General features: G+C 34.3%; 1 protein-coding gene across 4 annotated transcripts in view; it reads right to left on the bottom strand.

Annotated features, from left to right (window-relative positions):
• Positions 1-18,131, bottom strand: part of LOC138690967 (calcium-activated chloride channel regulator 4-like) — a 41,479-nt gene extending 23,348 nt beyond the window's left edge. Inside the window, exons 1-3 of one of the 4 annotated variants that reach the window (XM_069812565.1) lie at positions 17,806-18,131; positions 12,971-13,056; positions 3,010-3,139 (exon numbers count right to left, since the gene is read on the bottom strand). In XM_069812565.1, coding sequence (XP_069668666.1) covers positions 3,010-3,139; positions 12,971-12,984 — 144 coding nt within the window. In that variant the 5' untranslated portion in view covers positions 12,985-13,056; positions 17,806-18,131. Of the gene's footprint in view, positions 1-3,009; positions 3,140-12,970; positions 13,057-17,475; positions 17,651-17,805 lie in introns of those variants that run through there. The other 3 variants (XM_069812562.1, XM_069812563.1, XM_069812564.1) reach the window with 3 other exon arrangements.
• Between the last annotated feature and the right edge of the window lie 426 nt (positions 18,132-18,557).

Below are 18,557 nucleotides of genomic sequence, written 5' to 3'. Positions count from 1 at the left end.
GAATAGTATCCGTCACAATTACAGACTGGATTTAATGGATTTGTACAGAGATTTGGCAATCTACATGTTACTGCATCAAAATCTGGTAAAATGGGATTACAACAGCTGCGAGAATGGTACCTTAATTGCTATTGGCCAAATGCAAGTAGCAGGAATTTACTTATGGTGGACAGCTGAACATCGTTTAACAATGAACAAGTGCGAACACAACAGCTCCGGCTGGGAAGTCAGTGAAAGTCAGACAGATTCCAAAAGGAACTACCAGTATGATTCAACCGTTGGACACATTCTTTTTTCAGACAATACAAAACATATTGGAGGATTATATCGGATTATGCTATCAAGGACAACCATTTTCATTCAAAACTTCATGACAGAGATACCATTGTTCGCTCTGCATTCATTTCTCTACAATCAATTTGTCACCACGATTCAAAGACATGATTCGATATCCATTTTATAAATCAGGATACATTAATAATCCCATTGAATGGTTTGAAGTGCTGAAATGGTATGCTTTTCACATACTAGAAGTTAACTTTTGCGACATTTGTGGAGGTTCTTTCTGTATCAGGTGTTCATGATTCACTGCGAAGTTCTGTTTTGATCACTTTATGAATGCTGATGACTTACACTTTCCCATTGCCGCATTTTTGTCTATTAAGACTGATAAATCAGCAAATACGTATATCAATATATATATATATATATATATATATATATATATATATATATATATATATATATATACTGATCAGTAGCGGCCGGTGATCCAAATCCTTGGTGAGGCCAGATGCAACTAGTTTAAGTGCCTCCGATAGAAAATGTTTATTTATGATATTAATTATTATTGTTGTTATATTATTAATATCATTATTACTGTATTATTATTATTATTATTATTATTATTATTATTATTATTATTATTATTACTAGTAATGAAAAATAATAATTTCACTCACCAAATAAGCTGTTATGCTGCGAGTTTCAGTAATTGTTTCAGTGTGATGAAGCAACCCATATTATTTGTTGAAATTTCCCTTTCTTTCTTTTCTTTTTATTTTTTTCCTTTGACAGCAACAAACAAGGCCAACAGAGAAGTTTATTTTGCACATTACCACTTAACCATTTATGTTGCCCATACCAGGATGCAATACAAACTCGCGTTTTAAGATTATCTGTCAGAAAAATTGTCAGCGATGTTGTAGGTATCTCGGTCGGCTCTCTCTTTATTTAAAACTTCCTTTCTTTCAATATTATTTCTTCTCGAAAAAGGACACTCTAACAGTGAATTAACTACACCAGCATTATTTCTGGCATTTGTTTCTGTTTATATTTTCCCGAAATACATAACAACATTGGCCCAGATTCACTACACGAAGTACAATAGTACAACACCCTCGCTTAAGTCATGAACTAAGACATAAGATGAGAGAATAGTGTGGGTCTCTGCCTGCCAAAGAGCTGGAATGTTTGTTATTTATGGCCTATTTAGGAAGACAAGCCACCCTATTCCCACCCCACTCTACCCTTGAGGCCGGCCCATGGTTGAGAGGAGTGATACCTGACCAGGCCAGACGAATTGTGCCTCAGTTAGAACATTTAAAGCGCAACGTCAAAAGCCCGCGAAGACAAACAAAAATCCAGAAGCAGACCCGGCATGAGCGATCCTGGCCTCATGAACAAATTTTACTGAAAAACAGGTCTATATACATCACAAGCTAGACCCGGCATGAGCGATCCTGGCCTCAGGAACAAATTTTACTGCAAAACAGGTCTATCTACACACAAAGTTTTTAAATGCTTCTACAGCGATATATGCTTCACTCAAATAACTAATAGGCCCACATTACATAAAAACAAAATTTGATTTCAGTTAAGCCAAGTGACTGAGGCCCGGCCTCACTTGCCTCAGTCAATCAGCTGCCACTGATACTGATATCTTTGAAGTTCACACTTCGAATTTGTACCTCCATTTCCCATGACCATTAGAGCTAAAAGATATATCAATAAACTCCACCAACGCATATTATGTATCAGTATATGTTTCATTCTGGAAACGCACAGGTGAACTGGAAAAGTCTACTTGTTAGAAAAACATCTGGGGCTAAGAGGGATGAAGTTACAGGAGAATGGAGAAAGTTACACAACACAGAACTGCACACATTGTATTCTCCATCTGACATAATTAGAAACGTTAAATCCAAACGTTTGAGATGAGCAGGGCATAATTTCACGAGACCAAGCCAGTCAAACCCTCACACTACCGTCCGACTGGCTTTCCCCACCACGTGGTGTGTACAATGCCTGATGTCACACGCACAGTTTGCTACTGCGGAATCTAGTAGTAGCATGTACCACAGTTATACCTTCTGTGGTCAAAATTAGTCTGTCTATGCATTCTTCCCCCTGCAGTGGCTGAGTGGTCAGACCTCCAGACCTCCAGCCTGTCACGCAGGTACGAGTCCCAGTCAGGTCTGGGATTTTTCATTAAAAAATCCATAGTGACACTTGTGGCGGACAAGGTCGCAGTTGGAGTTTTTCTCGGGGTTCTCCCGTTTTTCCCCATATTAGGGATCTACATCATTTCATCACCATTTCTCCATTTCGTCATCATTCCATAGCATTCCTTGATCGCTGACTGGCCTAGGGAAGGGGTTGCCTACTCGAAACCTGGGTACACAGCAAACCTTAGTGTAGTAGGCCGGTGTGAGTTTGAGAATGCGCCTAACTTGAGAGTTAGTGCAATAGATCGTAACAGGTCGCAGTGCTGGGCCAAAGTGCCCCCAACCCCGTAAATTCCATTCCATTCCATGTGTTCCTCGCATATTTGGAAAATGTATATTGAAACACAATGGAGTTACTCATGCGAAATTTTAATTTATTTTATTTTAGTTCTACGCAATGCAATTAATTTCTTAAACAAGGCACTAATACCAATTTTATCTCACTTTTCCTCTATTAATAAAATCCAATTTCTCAACGACTTTATAAGAAGCAGAATCTTACCTGAAGAGCAAGACGAACTCCACAACCAATGCAAGTCTCCCCTTGGCCAGTGGTTGGAATAGATTGTATCAATTGATGCCGAGTTGTGTCATCAACTGTGGTTAGTCCACTCAGCAGTTCTTCTTCTGTGCTACAATACCGAAATTAAATAATAATAATAATAATAATAATAATAATAATAATAATAATAATAATAATAATAATAATAATAATCCATGGCACAACAGCCCACGAAGGGCCAAGACCGACCAGCCGGCTGCTGGCCTCACGGCCACATACCGAAGCAGAGGTGGACGATCATCCAACCAGAATGGAGGTATCGTGTGGTTAGCACGATGAGCCCCCCAGCCGTTATAGCTGGACAATACCGAAATTAATAAAATAAAATAATTGGAAATGAATGCTGTTATCAGCCATTATTATAGTACTTTTACGGAAAGTTTTTATTATTCTGAAAAAATAAAGAAAAACTCATTCCACATTCATCTATAGCAAAAGCACAGTCTTCTTATTTGAAAATGTTAAAAGAAAACCTGAATAATGAATCAGCTATCATTTTATTGGATTTCAGTGAAAACTGCAGTTTTGTAATTCAAGACGAGGCCCAAGAGTTTCATTGGAACACAAGCAGCTGTACTCTTCATGCTGCAGTGGTATGTTACAAGAAAGATGATGAAAGACTTTATTCAAAGTGCTTGTGCCTAATTTCTGATGACATGGATGATGATGTATCTTTTGTTTACCAAACTCAAAAGATCATAATACATTTCTTGAAAACAGAGCTCTCTCTTTCACATGTTAAAACTGTAGAACACTTCTCAGATGGTTCTGCTGCTCAGTACAAAAACCGCAAGAATTTCATTAATATATGTAAACATGAAGCAGACTTTGGTATGAAATGTAAATGGTAATTTTTTGCTAAATCTCCTTGCAATGGAATTGGGGGTACTTTGAAAAGGATGGTTATCAAAGCCAGTTTACAAAGGCCATTTAATGAACAAATAACCACTGCATCACAAGTGTTCAACTTTGGTAAGGATGATCTCAAGGAGATTACTGTGTTTTTGTAACAAAAGAGGAAATGGTTTAAGTTCGAAATGGTCTCACTGAACGGTTTGAAAATGCAAACGCCATTCCTGGGACATGCTGCATGCATCAATTTGTGCCTTTGTCTACATATGAAATTGGAGCAAAGCAATTAAGTTTTGATACGAAATAGTATGATATTTGATATATTTAAACCTGTTGTGGATCCAGATTTCAAGGCAAATTCTTATGTTGCTTGTGTATATGAATTTTTGTGGTATGTGAGTCATTCCACGTCAAATCGCACAAAATTATACAAATTTTGACCTTCATATTTCTGATTGCGTTTATATTTTTTTTTACCAATTCTATAGGTCTAATAAACTAACAAGTGTGTTTTTATTTTCTCCTAAGGCCACATGTTTTTAAAATATTGCATGTTAAAATTCGTTAAAAATGTTGCATAATGCAACATTTAAAGCATCATATTTCCGAGGATATTTATGTTAAAAAATTTTTGAAAAATACATTTAAAAGCTTAAAGTACTGTCTTTTGTTAAATATTTACTAACTAATTTTAATGTAATTATTACAAATATTTTTTATGATTCAATTTTTAAAAGTTAGATATCAATATGAAATAGCCATATTAAAAATCTAAAAAAATGCCTACTAGGTGCACTGAAGTATTCTTAATAATTCCAGAAAAAATTACAATGGGATCTCCAATAGTTTAATGGAAATTTAATTACTTACGAAACAATGTGTAGCGGTCGGTGCAGCAGCAGTGGACGGGAAGCGTTGAAGCGCGCTGGGAGGTTTATCGGCGCTGGATGATCGAGTGAACATTGCAACATTACACCCAGTACGGATCAAGTCACTCGAGGAAACACTGCTAATTTACTTGTTATATCTTCAAATATTTGTACATTATGCTTTTTAAATGTTTTTCATTCATACTACACTTTAAATATTTCATTTGCCTACCTTCTTTCTCGAAAGAAAGTTGTTTTACTAAATCTTCAGTTTTTGACAACAGAATGAAAGAATGTAATTTTAATGTACCAGTTATTGGTTTTAGATTGTGGTATCTGCCTGCAAATTTTCAGTGTGGTTTTTGTGCTTATTCAATGGACAAAATATAAATGACACTTTAGAAATTTTTTTTGTGACCAATCAGTTTTTTTTTTTTTTTGGTGTTGTTATAGGATCTTGTATAGACTGCTCTCGTGGCAAGTCTTTTAACAGTTCCTCCAATGCCACCATATGAACCTTTACCATGCGATGTTGCAAAGAAGTGTCATTCAGCACTAATTCCATAATCATCTTCATGTAAGCAATTATTTTAAAAATTCTTTTTGTTTTTGTATTGTTAACTTGATCCATCGGAAAAGTAAATTATTTTTTTTTATCGTTGAATTCTTGCTTTAAGAAATTTATTGCTTCGGATTGAAAAAAGTGAAAGGAATCGGTGTCATGTTTCATGCTTTCTGAAATGACAATACTTTTGTGACGAATTTCTGTATCTCCTTTGAAATATACTACGAAAGGATGTATTGTGTCTTGGCATTTGTTCCAATGCACACCTTGTACTGAATCTTGTATTACAAATGAATAATTTTCAGAAAAGTCTGCAACAACTATGTAATTTTCAGGTTATATATTTTCTTTTCATTCCATCAAAAATAAGATATGGCTGACTTTTGAAGGGATGACGATGCATCTTCTACATGAAAAACTTTACTTGCTAGGGAGCCTTTTACTTTTTGAAACTTTTCACGGGGATATCGTTTTCGTTGCAGTTTTCTTTTCTTGATAGGGGATTATATTGACATCAAACTCTTGTTTAATTCCTCAATATTGGTGATTTCTAGCGTTGTATCCATAGAACTGCTAGAAGAAGAACTGGGATAATCACTCTCTCTGTCCGCACTTTCATTTGATTCACGTTTACTAATATCACAAGAACTACCGGCTTCACATATAATTTCACCTGACCTATCCGGAAGTTGATTTTTACGGATAGATTTTTTACGGAACGAATCACATATTCGCACATTCAAAGACTCCTTTAAATTGAGCTTTATCAATAAATCGCGACTTATGCGTCTTAGTGTTCTTTTCTTTTTAAAAGCGTGATTAAGAAGGTCAAATGGATTTGAACACTTGTTATATATTACGCGATCTTTACCTTCACTCATGTTGTATAGAAGTCACGTTACTCTGTGAAATTCAAACTCTGACTGATTATTTTTCTCTTCTATATTTTGTCTCCTGCCATCTGTTTACTGCCTTACCCAGCCTTGCTATCGTTAAACACTTGGCTATATTACAATATAAACATACAGCATTGTGAAGGGCTCCCCCTCGTAACTGTGCTTACAATAATAAAATAACTTTAGATATTTACTGTTCCTTAAGGTATTAATTATTTGATGAATGAATGAATTTCTTTTCTAGTGTGACGAGATCAGATATTATATGCAACGGGGGATTTCGTAAAACTTTCCGCGGGCAGCCTTCCAGCCTATGACTGCAAGTAGTTCATTAGCTGGGAATCGCGAGCGCGTGCATGCCTCCGGGAAATAAATTGTTACAAATATATGTGTGCAGATCCCACATTTCTAAATACATCAGGGAACAAGTCTATAATTTTTTCAGATTTTTAACTTGGCTATTTAATATAGTAATTTTGCTTTGAAAAAGAAATGATTAAAAAAAATAGGCCAAATTTTAAATTTATTTGTGATAGGCCTAAAGTAATAAAAAGTGTTGTATTTAGTCTTCAGAATGCGTCAAACCGCAAATCTCAAGTATTTGTAGACACAGAGTTCCAAGTGAATTTATGTAACAGTGCGCGCATAATTTGCGTAATTTCAGATAGTCATAACTACACAAATAATTAATAATTGTGAAAATAAAACAATACAGGCCTCCTTATTTGATGTCTGGAATTCATGAAAAAAATTCGACCATTTCCGAGAAGGTCGTGTTTAATTGCTGTGCGATTTGACGTGGAATGACTCATGTGGGTTTTATTGAAAAAGTTAATTATGAAGAAGGTTATGCTACAATAAAATTTACATGGGCCCTCTCCATCATTTTATTGGCCTTGTGAAGTTCCATTTTCAAACATTTTGTATCAAATTGATGTCAGCACAACATAGAAAGGACCTATACTTTAAACCAAGATTCTTACAAGAGAATTGAAGTCAAACTGACTCAGTTGTAAAAAATTACATTTTGTTCACATTTTGAGAAATGTTGTGCCTTACGCTTCTATATTTCTCTGCCAAAAAGTAAGTTGTTATCATTTCCCCATTATAAATTTCTTGTCACTTTGGAAAAAAACATTTCCAATAAACGCAAAAAAAAAAAAAATAATAATAATCCTAAAAAAAAAAAAAAAAAGGTAAAGGCATCATAGTAATTTAAATGTGCAATTTTTATAATCTCCAATATAAATCTCAGTTACAGTTAATACAAATCCAATGATTACATTGCAAACTGTGGCGTTATTTGTAATTTTTTTTAACTGCTGATATGCGACTACATTCTTAACAATATTACTATTTTCTGTTTCAACGACTTCACGGATTTCAATACAATTTTAAAGGAAATCATTCAGTGAGGTATGTAAAATATATGCAAAGTGTCAGAAATATTGGAAATTGGGTGACATGATCTGGATGAATTGACATGGAATGTCCTGGCTCTGAAAATCACCATGTAGTCCAAGAACATGTGTGTGGTAGTTCAAAGGTTAATGTTTGGTGTGGTCTTCTAGACAATCACATTATTGGGCCGTTTTTCTTCACTGAAAACACTGAACTGAAATCATTTCCATACATAGTATTATTTTTATAGCCTACAATTTTTTTCCTTTAACTATTCTTATTCTGTTTGTCCACTTCACATGCTCCATTCTTCTCCATATTCATATTTCAAATGCTTCTATTCGTTTTTCTTCACTTCGTCGTAATGTCCATGTTTATGCCCCATAAAATGTCACACTCCACACAAAGCACTTCACTAGTCTCTTCCTCGGTTATTTTACCAGAGGTCTGCAGAAGATGCTCCTTTTTCTATTAAAAGCTTCCTTTGCCATTGCTATCCTTCTTTTGACTTCCTGGCAGCAGCTCATGTTACTGCTTATAGTACATCCCAAGTATTTGAAGCTGTTCACTTGCTCTACTGCCTCATTTAGAATTCGCAAGTTTATCTTCTATATTTTTCTTGCGACAACCATAATCTTCGTCTTGTTTGCATTTATCTTCATCCTATACTGCTTACAGCTGTCATTTATCTCCAGTAAGATATCCCTTAGTATCATCTCCTCTTCTGCTAACAACGCCATATCATCAGCAAATCTTATGCACTTTATTCTTCTCCCTCCTACTTTTATCCCTCCCATGTTCTGAAAACAGTTCTTCACCAAATCCTCCAAATAGATGTTGAACAGGGTAGATGATAAAAGGCATTCTAGTCGTACTCCTCTCCCTATTTCACTTCCTGCAGACATTTCTTCTCCTATCCTGACTTTGACTATATGTGTTTAAAATGTTGGAGGCTTATGGTGGACATTCTGTACAATAATAATCTAATTCTTGCATGGTCCTTTGTGACTATGGATGTGCCTTGAAGTCTTGAGATAAAATTTCTTTACTGCAGGTCCAGTCATATTACACATCATCAAATCACATAACATATTTGGTCCTAATGACGATCTGAATCTGTCTTTTATAAGGTTCATCTGACTAAATTTCGTTGGTGTTTGGGTAAAGGGGGTTAAGTCATTTTTTGTGCAAATGGACTTTTTTTTCCTAGAGGAATATACAAATTAAATTCTACAAATGATTGTACAAAAAACAAAGGAAAGCTAGCATTTGGAGTGTTTTATTTGTGTAGAAAATTATTTGCAATAAGGGTCCGATGTTTAATTTTCATTTAACTCAAAACTCATTTTTATGACTTATCTCCCTTTACCCAAATACCATTGATTTAATCCTCACTAAAAATGCTGATTGTTTCGAGAAGATAGTGGCGTGGTTTTAAGCTTCTTCAGTGATGTCATGATAGATGTCACGGGGTTTTGTAGTAGATTTACGAGCAGGAGAAAAAAAAGAAAAAAAAAAAAGAAAATTTTTTGGGTTGAAACATAGGCGCCAGTAGCAAAATTATAGTTGCCATGGTGATCTGGCATGCGGAATTTCTATAGCCTTGTATTATATTAGGATCAATATTATCCGGGCTAAAGGGCCGTGGTCTGTTGGAACTGTTGTTATCATACATTTTGTCTGCTACTCCAGCAGACATCATCAGTGGTATGGCACACGGAAGCACAAAGATCTCCTTAGCATGCTGGGAACGACTGGGACTGTGACTGGTCGCATTGTGGTATTTAAGGTCTGGATGGATCGTAGCTTGCCATTGTCACCAGTCCGCACCAGTGGTCGAAGTGTTATGATTGGCTGCTGTCATGCTCAGCTGTTGGATGAATGGTTTGATGTATGTGTTTCCATGGCCAGGTATCATGCTTGGTTGACTTTAAGGCCTTCTTCCTTTTGATTGAAGTTGTTCTTGTGCTTATAGATTTCAATGGCCTCTCTATGTAATCTGGCATAAAAGTGTGGCGTGCCGCTTAGGATGTCAGTGTCCTCGATCTTGATGTTGTGTTCCCCCTCTTGAAATGCATGCTCGGCTACTGCTGACTTATCTATGTGGCCTAGACGGCAGTTTCTTCTATGTTCAGTAATCTGAGTCTTGAAACTACATTGAATCCTGCCTATGTATACTTAATCACAGAAGCATGGGATCCTGTATGCTACAGTAGTCGATAGTCAGTCACGTTTGTCCTTGGTCGAATGTAACCAACTGCAGGTCTCTTTCGTTGGAAGGAAGACTGTCTCTAGCTCATGTTGTTTTAGTAGTTTACTGATGTGGTCTGTAACCTGTCTATAGTATGGGAGGAACACCATTCTCTCTCGGTAAGGCCTTGACTCGGACTGGGCAGTGTATGCCTTCTTGGTTTCAAATATTTATCTGTAACTTCTTCATGATTTTAAATAAATTTAAGCCTTTTTATTTGCTTGCGGAGTGTCAGTCCGCAGCAACTACTCAGTGACAGTAACTTACAGTGACTACTGTAGGTTTAATGAGTAAGATTTGAGTAACAATAGATGGATGGGGTCCGAAGGAAAATGGAGGACAGAAACTTACAGAGAAGCAGAATTGCTAATGGGTTGTCAGAAAACTATTGTAGGCTACTGTAGAAAACTCTTAACTGAAATATAAATATAATTATTATCAGCACTTTCATGGTATGTAAAGGGATATCGGTAGGTATACCTTTAAGAGAATCTCTATCTAGTCACCAAAGATGCAGTTCTTGTGAAGGCTTTGATCAAGATTTAACTTCAAGATTTTTATCGTAGAAAATGTTACGAAAGAGATGTTTTTAATACATTAATATACATTTTACCCTATTCTGAAATACAGAACTTCAACGAAATATTTAAAATACTTCAATCCTGAAAGCTGAAAAGCAGTTTGTTCAGTAGCAACAAACTTACAAAGCTTATGATGTTCTGTACCAGTAATTAATTAATCAATCAATCAATCAAATTATTAGACCTAATGTTAATGTAGGTACTAAGCAACAGCAGGTAGCCATTTAATTAGTGACCTATTGGTTAGGGCCTATTCTAGCAAAAAGATAACTGTAATGTTAATAGTAGTAGTAATAGCGGTAATAATAATAATAATAATAATAATAATAATAATAATAATAATAATAATAATAAATGAAATTATGTTACAATTATGCAAATTATAAATTTGTAATGTAGGCCTAAAGACATTATATTGTTTACAGCATCCATGTTGGCAGTGTTAATGCACATGGAAAGAGATTTGGAATGTTTGTTGTGAAAACAAAAACTGTAACTTCTCAGATTTTTCATAGGAATACGTGAGATAACATTGTTTATGAAATATTCACAGATTATATTACCTGTCTTTAAGCTCTTGAATAAAAACAGAGAATCAAGATTATAAACCATGGCATTAAAAGAATGAATTAGCATTGGATACGGTACCCTATAATTTAACAAAATCAGTTATAATAACTTAATTCCAAACTACAGATGTATTCATTCATAGTGTTCTGCCCGAGGTCAGGTCTTTCACTGCAAACCCAGCATTCTCCAATCTTTCCTATTTTCTGCCTTCCTCTTAGTCTCTGCATATAATCCACATTATATCTTATTGTCGTCTATCATCTGATATCTTCTTTTATCCAGAACTTTTTTCCCGTTCACCATTTCTTCCAGTGCATCCCTCTGTAGACAGTTTCTTCTCAGCCAATGACCAGAGTTGCCAGATTCTCTCGTCAGGAATCCAGGACAGATAATGATACTGCATACCTCAACGTGAATACACATTTGAATTAATTCAGTTTGCAATACAACTGATTTTATTTGTTTTATGTATTATAACTAATTATATAGGGCCTAAACTTTTAATTTTGTTATATTTTTGCTAATTATGGAATTTTCTTTGAATTATCGATGAAGTCTGGAAAAATAATGTCATATTACAGTGTGATCTGTACAGACACAGTCTTCAAATTTTATCAATAATAAATCAACTTCCAAAGAGGGTAAAGATAAAGACACTGTACAATGCCTAATACATACTACAGTATTATCGTTTTTATCAGTACAACTCGATAGAAGGCACCAAGCACCGTTGACGAAAATGTTGAATGAAGCTTGGGCAGAGTCTTGAAAAAATGAATAAGGAATTTTAAAAATAATTTTATAGAAATGAGCAAAAAATTGTATTTTTCCAATCTTTGTGACATTCAGAGACAAATATAACTCAATCCAGGACACAGGACACAACATTAAAATCTAGAACAATCCTGGGAAATCCAGGATGTTTGGTAACCGTACCAGTGACCCAACCAATTCCTTTTCTACTGAATAAGTAATTACTGCTTCACTGTGTTAATATTATGGTAAATTCCTTTTCCTCTTCCTGATCAGTTTCAGCATACTTCTCTCTTCATCCACTCTTTCCAATATGGCTTCATTTCTTATTCTATCTGTTCATTTCACATTCTCCATTATTCTCCATATCCACATTTCAAATGCTTCGTCATAATGTCCATGTTTCTGTCCCATGCAATGCCACACTCCACACAAAGCACTTCACTAGCCTACATATGCATTGACCCTGTATATTCAAGTTTTTAGTTCACTAATATAAAGGTAAAGTATGAAAAGTGAATCAGGCGTAGAGAAAAAAAAATATTGACCATTATGCCTACAATATTTAAATCTGGCATACAGTACTAATTGCATGGATATAAATTAAATCCGCAGATTTGTGAAAATAAGGTTAGGCCTACTGGTAGATATTGTCAAAGAATACGCCAACACTAAAGTGTCTGTTCATTTTAATAATAATAATACCGGTAATAATAATAATAATAATAATAATAATAATAATAATAATAATAATAATAATAATAATAATTACTTACTTACAAATGGCTTTTAAGAAACCACCACATATGCCTGCCATCGATCCCTATCCTGTGCAAGATTAATTCAGTCTCTATCATCATATCCTACCTCCCTCAAATCCATTTTAATATTATCCTCCCATATACGTCTCAGCCTCCCCAAAGGTCTTTTTCCCTCCGGTCTCCCAACTAACACTCTATATGGATTTCTGGATTCGCGCATATGTGCTGCATGTCATGCCCATCTCAAACGTCTGGATTTAATGTTCCTAATTATGTCAGGTGAAGAAAACAATGCGTGCAGTTCTGCGTTGTGTAATAATAATAATAATAATAATAATAATAATAATAATAGTAATAATAATAATAATAAAACAAAATTACTGGTGTTTAAAATTTACTTACGAAAACGTAACCATCCCCACTTGAAGTCCATCTGGAACGTAGAAAATCCACTGCAGTATAGCATCTCCTAGAGACTGGATCCTATGCTGAAATTATACAATATATAGATAATGACTTGTACTATATTGATGTCCATCAATCAACTTACTTACTGGCTTTTAGGGAACCCGGAGGTTCATTGCTGCTCTCACATAAGCCCGCCATTGGTCCCTATCCTGAGTAAGATTAATCCAATCTCTATCATCATATCCTACCTCCCTCAAATCCATTTTAATATTATCTTCCCATCTACGTCTCGGCCTCCCCAAAGGTCTTTTTTCCTCCGGCCTCCCAACTAATGCTCTCTATGTATTACTGAATTCGCCCATACGTGCTACATGCCCTGCCCATCTCAAACTTCTGGATTTAATGTTCCTAATTATGTCAGGTGAGGAATACAATGCGTGCAGTTCTGTGTTGTGTAACTTTCTCCATTCTCCTCCATTCAATCAACAGGATCAATATAATAATTTCATTTATTTATTTATTTATTGATATAATAATAATAATAATAATAATAATAATAATAATAATAAATTTATTTATTTACTAATATTTTATTGTGCTGTACAACAGCCTGGGGCCAATAACAGTTCAGCACAAGATTACAATTAAGAGACAAATACAAATAAAAAAATGACAAAATGAGAAATACTGTAAATTACATGATACAAGATAACTAAAAAAAACCACACTAACGAATAATTAAAATTAATGTGATATAGGTGTGTATACTTAATATATGAATAAGCAAACAAGATAGCTATAGGCTTGCATTGAACAGATCCGAATTAATACAATGTAAATTGGCAGCTTTCATACATCTAACAACTGGAGAAAGAGATTTAGGCTTATTATTTTTTTGAAATCTTAAACCATCACAAGGGACACGAAGGCAGATATTGCTTATGAAGGATATCACCCTTTAAGGTCTTACAAAAGAATAAGTAGTCAAGTTCAAGACATCTAGCATAAAGGCTAGAAAAGTTGAAATATTTACAAGTACGCTCATAATTGAAAACAGATGAATTAGGTAAAAACCTATGAGCACAGAGGGATATAAATTTTCTTTAAATGTTTTCCAATTTAGCCGAGTCAGTAGAAGTAATGGAATTCCAGACGATAGCTGCATATTCGAGTTTAGATCTGATTATTGTATAGTATAAAATTACAAGAGTAGTTGGAGTAGAAAAAGAATAAGTTACAGACCTTATAAGTCCGAGCATTCTACTGGAATGATTATAAATATTTTGGACATGATTATGAAAATGATATTTTGTATCAAGTAGAATTCCCAAGTTTCTAATACAGTCTTTCCTTATTATGCTGATATTATTAAGAGTATAATTAAATTTAAGAGAAGTGGTTTTTCTTGAGAAGGAAATGACAAAAGTTTTAGATTCATTAATTTTCATTCCATTATCAGCAGACCAAGTGCAATAGCGTTTATATCATTTTGCAAAATTTGACAATCAGCCGGATTATTGATTTTGCAAAAGATTTTCAATCACCCGAAAATAAAAGGCAGTTTGAACTTATTCTTTTGCAAATATCATCTATAAATAACCTTGGACAACTCCACATAAACTAGTGTATGGTTCTGAAAGAGAATTTCCTTGTCGAACACAGGATTGTGTATCTGTTAAATAGTTTCCAAACCAGCTCAGGTAGTTAGCGGAAAGACCAAAATAATTTAATTTATTCAATAATATATTATGAGGAACAACATCAAACGCATTGCTAAAGTCAAAGTAAATGGAATCAATTTGCCCTAAGTTTCAACTATAAGCATAACAAGATTAAGATATGTTACTAAATTTGTAATAGTAGATTTACCTTTTGTAAAACCATGTTGGGCAGAATTAATTTTGTTTTTAATATAAAAAGAAATGTGTTTATGAGTAATTTTTTTTTTTTTTTTTTCAAATTTTGGAGAAATTATTTAATATGGAAATAGGTCTATAATTACTTGCACTGTTTTTATTACGACTCTTAAAGATAGGAATAATGGACGCTTCTTTCCAAATAGAAGGATATATCCCTGATTTAAGCTCAAATTGAATATAAAGGTTTAAACAGATGTAAGAATTTGAGAGCATCCCTTAATTATAAAATTAGGAATGCCGTCAGTACCCATGGACTTGTTTTGTTTGACCTTTTTAACGGCCTTCATAACATCCTCACATGAGATTACAGGTAAAGATAAGAAGTCATTAATTTTAGAATCACCAATGAAAAGATTAGAATGATGCCTTTTCTGAATTAATTTAAATTGACTAGCAAATGCATTTCCAATCTCAATTTGATCAGCGATGTGAACCCCATTAATGATTAATGAAGGTTTTTGGATTTTCGAAAAGATTCTACATATTTCAAAAATTTTTAGGGTCATTTTTTAGATCATCATCAATGAATTGTAGCCATTTAAATTTATTAGATTTAATCATAGCCTTGACTTGTTTTCTATAGGCTTAATTAGAAAAAATTTAATAGTAGTGGTCAGTTTTGTATTTTTTTTAATTTCTATGTGCTTTGTTCTTTTTCTTAATAAGTTGGCGTAGGCTGTTTGAAAACCATTTAGGATAGTGAGACTTTTTCACGAAGGAGACAAAAATAGCTTTAGATATAACATTTTGAGACAGAGAATTAGTGGCAACACTGGCATCAGTAGTCAAATAGATAAAATTCCAATCATAATTGTATAGAGTAGAATAGAGAGGTGGTAATCACCTTGACAATAATTTAGATAGGAATGATTTTGTTGAGGTACAGGTAAAGATAAATTAACTTTCAGAACAATACAGATTGATGGATGAGACGTATCTTCCAAACCAGTGAATGATCAGCTAGATTAACCGAATTATTAAATACATTAATAAAAACAAGATATCAAGAAGATATTTACTATTTCTCGAAAATTAATTTGGTTAAGTCCCAGACGACAAGATGAGGAATATAAATCCTGCGATTTAATTTTAGAGTAATAATGTACCGTACATTATTAAGATTACAACTAGATGACAAATCCATATCAGGTGCATTGAAATCACCAAGGATTAAAGAAAATTATGAGTGACAAGATTTTTTTCAATAAAATTTAGATAAGATTTTAATTGTTTATGATCAGTGTCAGGTGGAAAATAATGGTTTCCAATTAATAAATTACAACCATCAGCCATTTTAATTTCAATCCAAACATATTCATTAATGATATCTAAGTTGTATCTCCGACATGTAAAATGAATCTGGTTGCTTATCGCTGTTATGACACCTTCACCTTTAATTTTGTTGGTGTCTTCAAACAATCTATCAGCACGAAACACAGTATGCTATACAGTAATTATTAGGAAACAAATTTGATTTAAAAACTGACTAATATAACCATGTTTTAGTGAGACAGATAATGAGATCATTATTACTCACTATACTTCGAAAAATTTCATCAATTTTAGTGTTAAGTCCACGAACATTTTGGTAGAAAATCTCAAGGTGATTAATAAAATTTAACATTGAAAGTAAATGCGCGCAAGACTAAGAGGCATTTCCCTGAGAATCAGCAGAGTTCGAATTGGCAGAATGTGTAAAATGCTACGTACTCAGGTTTTAGTTTACCAAAAAAAGGTGCTACTAGGCAACCTGCAGGCCAAACTTCAGGATTGTTAATGGAATCAAAATCCATCTCATCAACAGCGATGTGGAAGGAGGAATATGATTGAAATTTAGTTTTGAGTTTAGTTACAGTGAGAGACCTTAGCTCAAGTTGATTCTTCAGAGAGTTTTTATATTGTTTGTGCTGACTTTTGAACTAAATTTCGAAACAAATATTTAGTTTTTATTCTCTCAGTAGCCATTTCAATGTAGCTCGTAGCCAGTGTTCCAACTTTGGTTTCTTTTTTTATATTTTTTTCGAGATACTAATTGAAAATCTTCAGAGTCATTAGGAAAAGTTGAAGCAGTGGCCTGATTCAGATTACGATTATTATGTCTAACTGTAATAAGAGGAGTCGTAGACGCAGACTTCCTTATTGCTGACGCATCAGAATTACAAGTATTTGAATTGTCAGCAGCTTTGTTCTCAGACACTATTTTACTGTATGACTTCTTCATAATGGGGTCATTAGATTGAACAGAATGTTGACAAATAGTAGAATTAATTTGATTAGAATTAAAAGGGAAGCCACTCTTAGATAATAATTCAGACAATTGTTTTTCAAGGACAAAATTTTCATGTTTAAGTTCATTCATGTCTTTCTGCAGATTCCTTACATAAGCCAAAATATCATGCACCATGTCCATTAGCAACACACTATTAAGTCTTACTGTTTCAATATGCACTGCAAGACCATCGTTTGACAATGGAAATAAGTTCGGAAGAACCAATTCTCGGTTAGGCGAGATCAACTTCAACCAGGTTGAATGGATCGCACTGGTGTGTTGTCTCCTTGCGAAGATTTTAAAACACTTACACATTTCCGGCACTTGTAAGATGAATTTCCACTTTGCATGAAAATATCAAATTCTAATATTAAGGCAATCAAGATGAAATCGAAGACCACAGGGTTCCACAAATTTAAGAAATTTCTGTCTTCCAAAGAAGGCCGAATTACACATCATACAGATATTCTTGCTAGGCGCCATAGCACTACAAGCAACTAGGTACTGACTATGCTATATAATTCAGGCAGCTATTCGCACACATAACAGTTCAGCATGACAGCTGACGACCGAATCATTATTATTATTATTATTATTATTATTATTATTATTATTAATGTAAGTATAATGAACATGCTTACGCACGCGCGCACGCACACGCACACACCCAATTAAATCTTATTATAATGTATGTTTAAGTGAAGACTCTCACTCGATACTCCATGCTTGCAGATACGTCTAGTGTAAGAACTATTGATGAGGTAGACAGTATAGAACTTTCGCTCCTTACAGGCTTTGTAAAAGATTTCAATTCAGACGGATCATTTTCGACACCAATATGACCTAACGGCCACTGGGGCAAATTATTTGCACTGTAGAATGCTACACAAACTACTATGCAGTACACAAGCCACATTTTGACTGTCAGAATATTGAATGTATGACAGCACGTGTGAAACTGAATTCAGGAAATATGACTACGTATATAAACAAACATAAAAACATAGATCTCAGGGGAAGCTGGCACTGAGGAATGCAGAGATGCAGAGGCACATGCCATCCTAAAATTTCTTCGTCTTATTATTATTATTATTATTATTATTATTATTATTTCACTTCTGAGGTTCTGGCTGTTATATAGGGCCTACTACCTCTATTATCAGGTAGTACATCTCACTTGACAATATGTACCAGAGGAAGAACAATAATTGTTTGTATGTATCTGAAGTCTGATTAGTGTAATATGTAACTAGTCCGCAATGTATGCAATGCAGAGGGAAAGGAACTGGCCAACCTACCTCATTATCTCTTGGCTTAGTTGCCTCATGAGTGATTCCTTATTGGTGTCACATTTCAGGTTCAAACCTGTTTTCGGACAGTTGACTAAACAATA

Source organism: Periplaneta americana, chromosome 16 (genome assembly GCF_040183065.1).
Source record: "Periplaneta americana isolate PAMFEO1 chromosome 16, P.americana_PAMFEO1_priV1, whole genome shotgun sequence".
Lineage (NCBI taxonomy): Eukaryota > Metazoa > Arthropoda > Insecta > Blattodea > Blattidae > Periplaneta > Periplaneta americana.
This window is presented reverse-complemented; position numbering and strand designations above follow the sequence as displayed.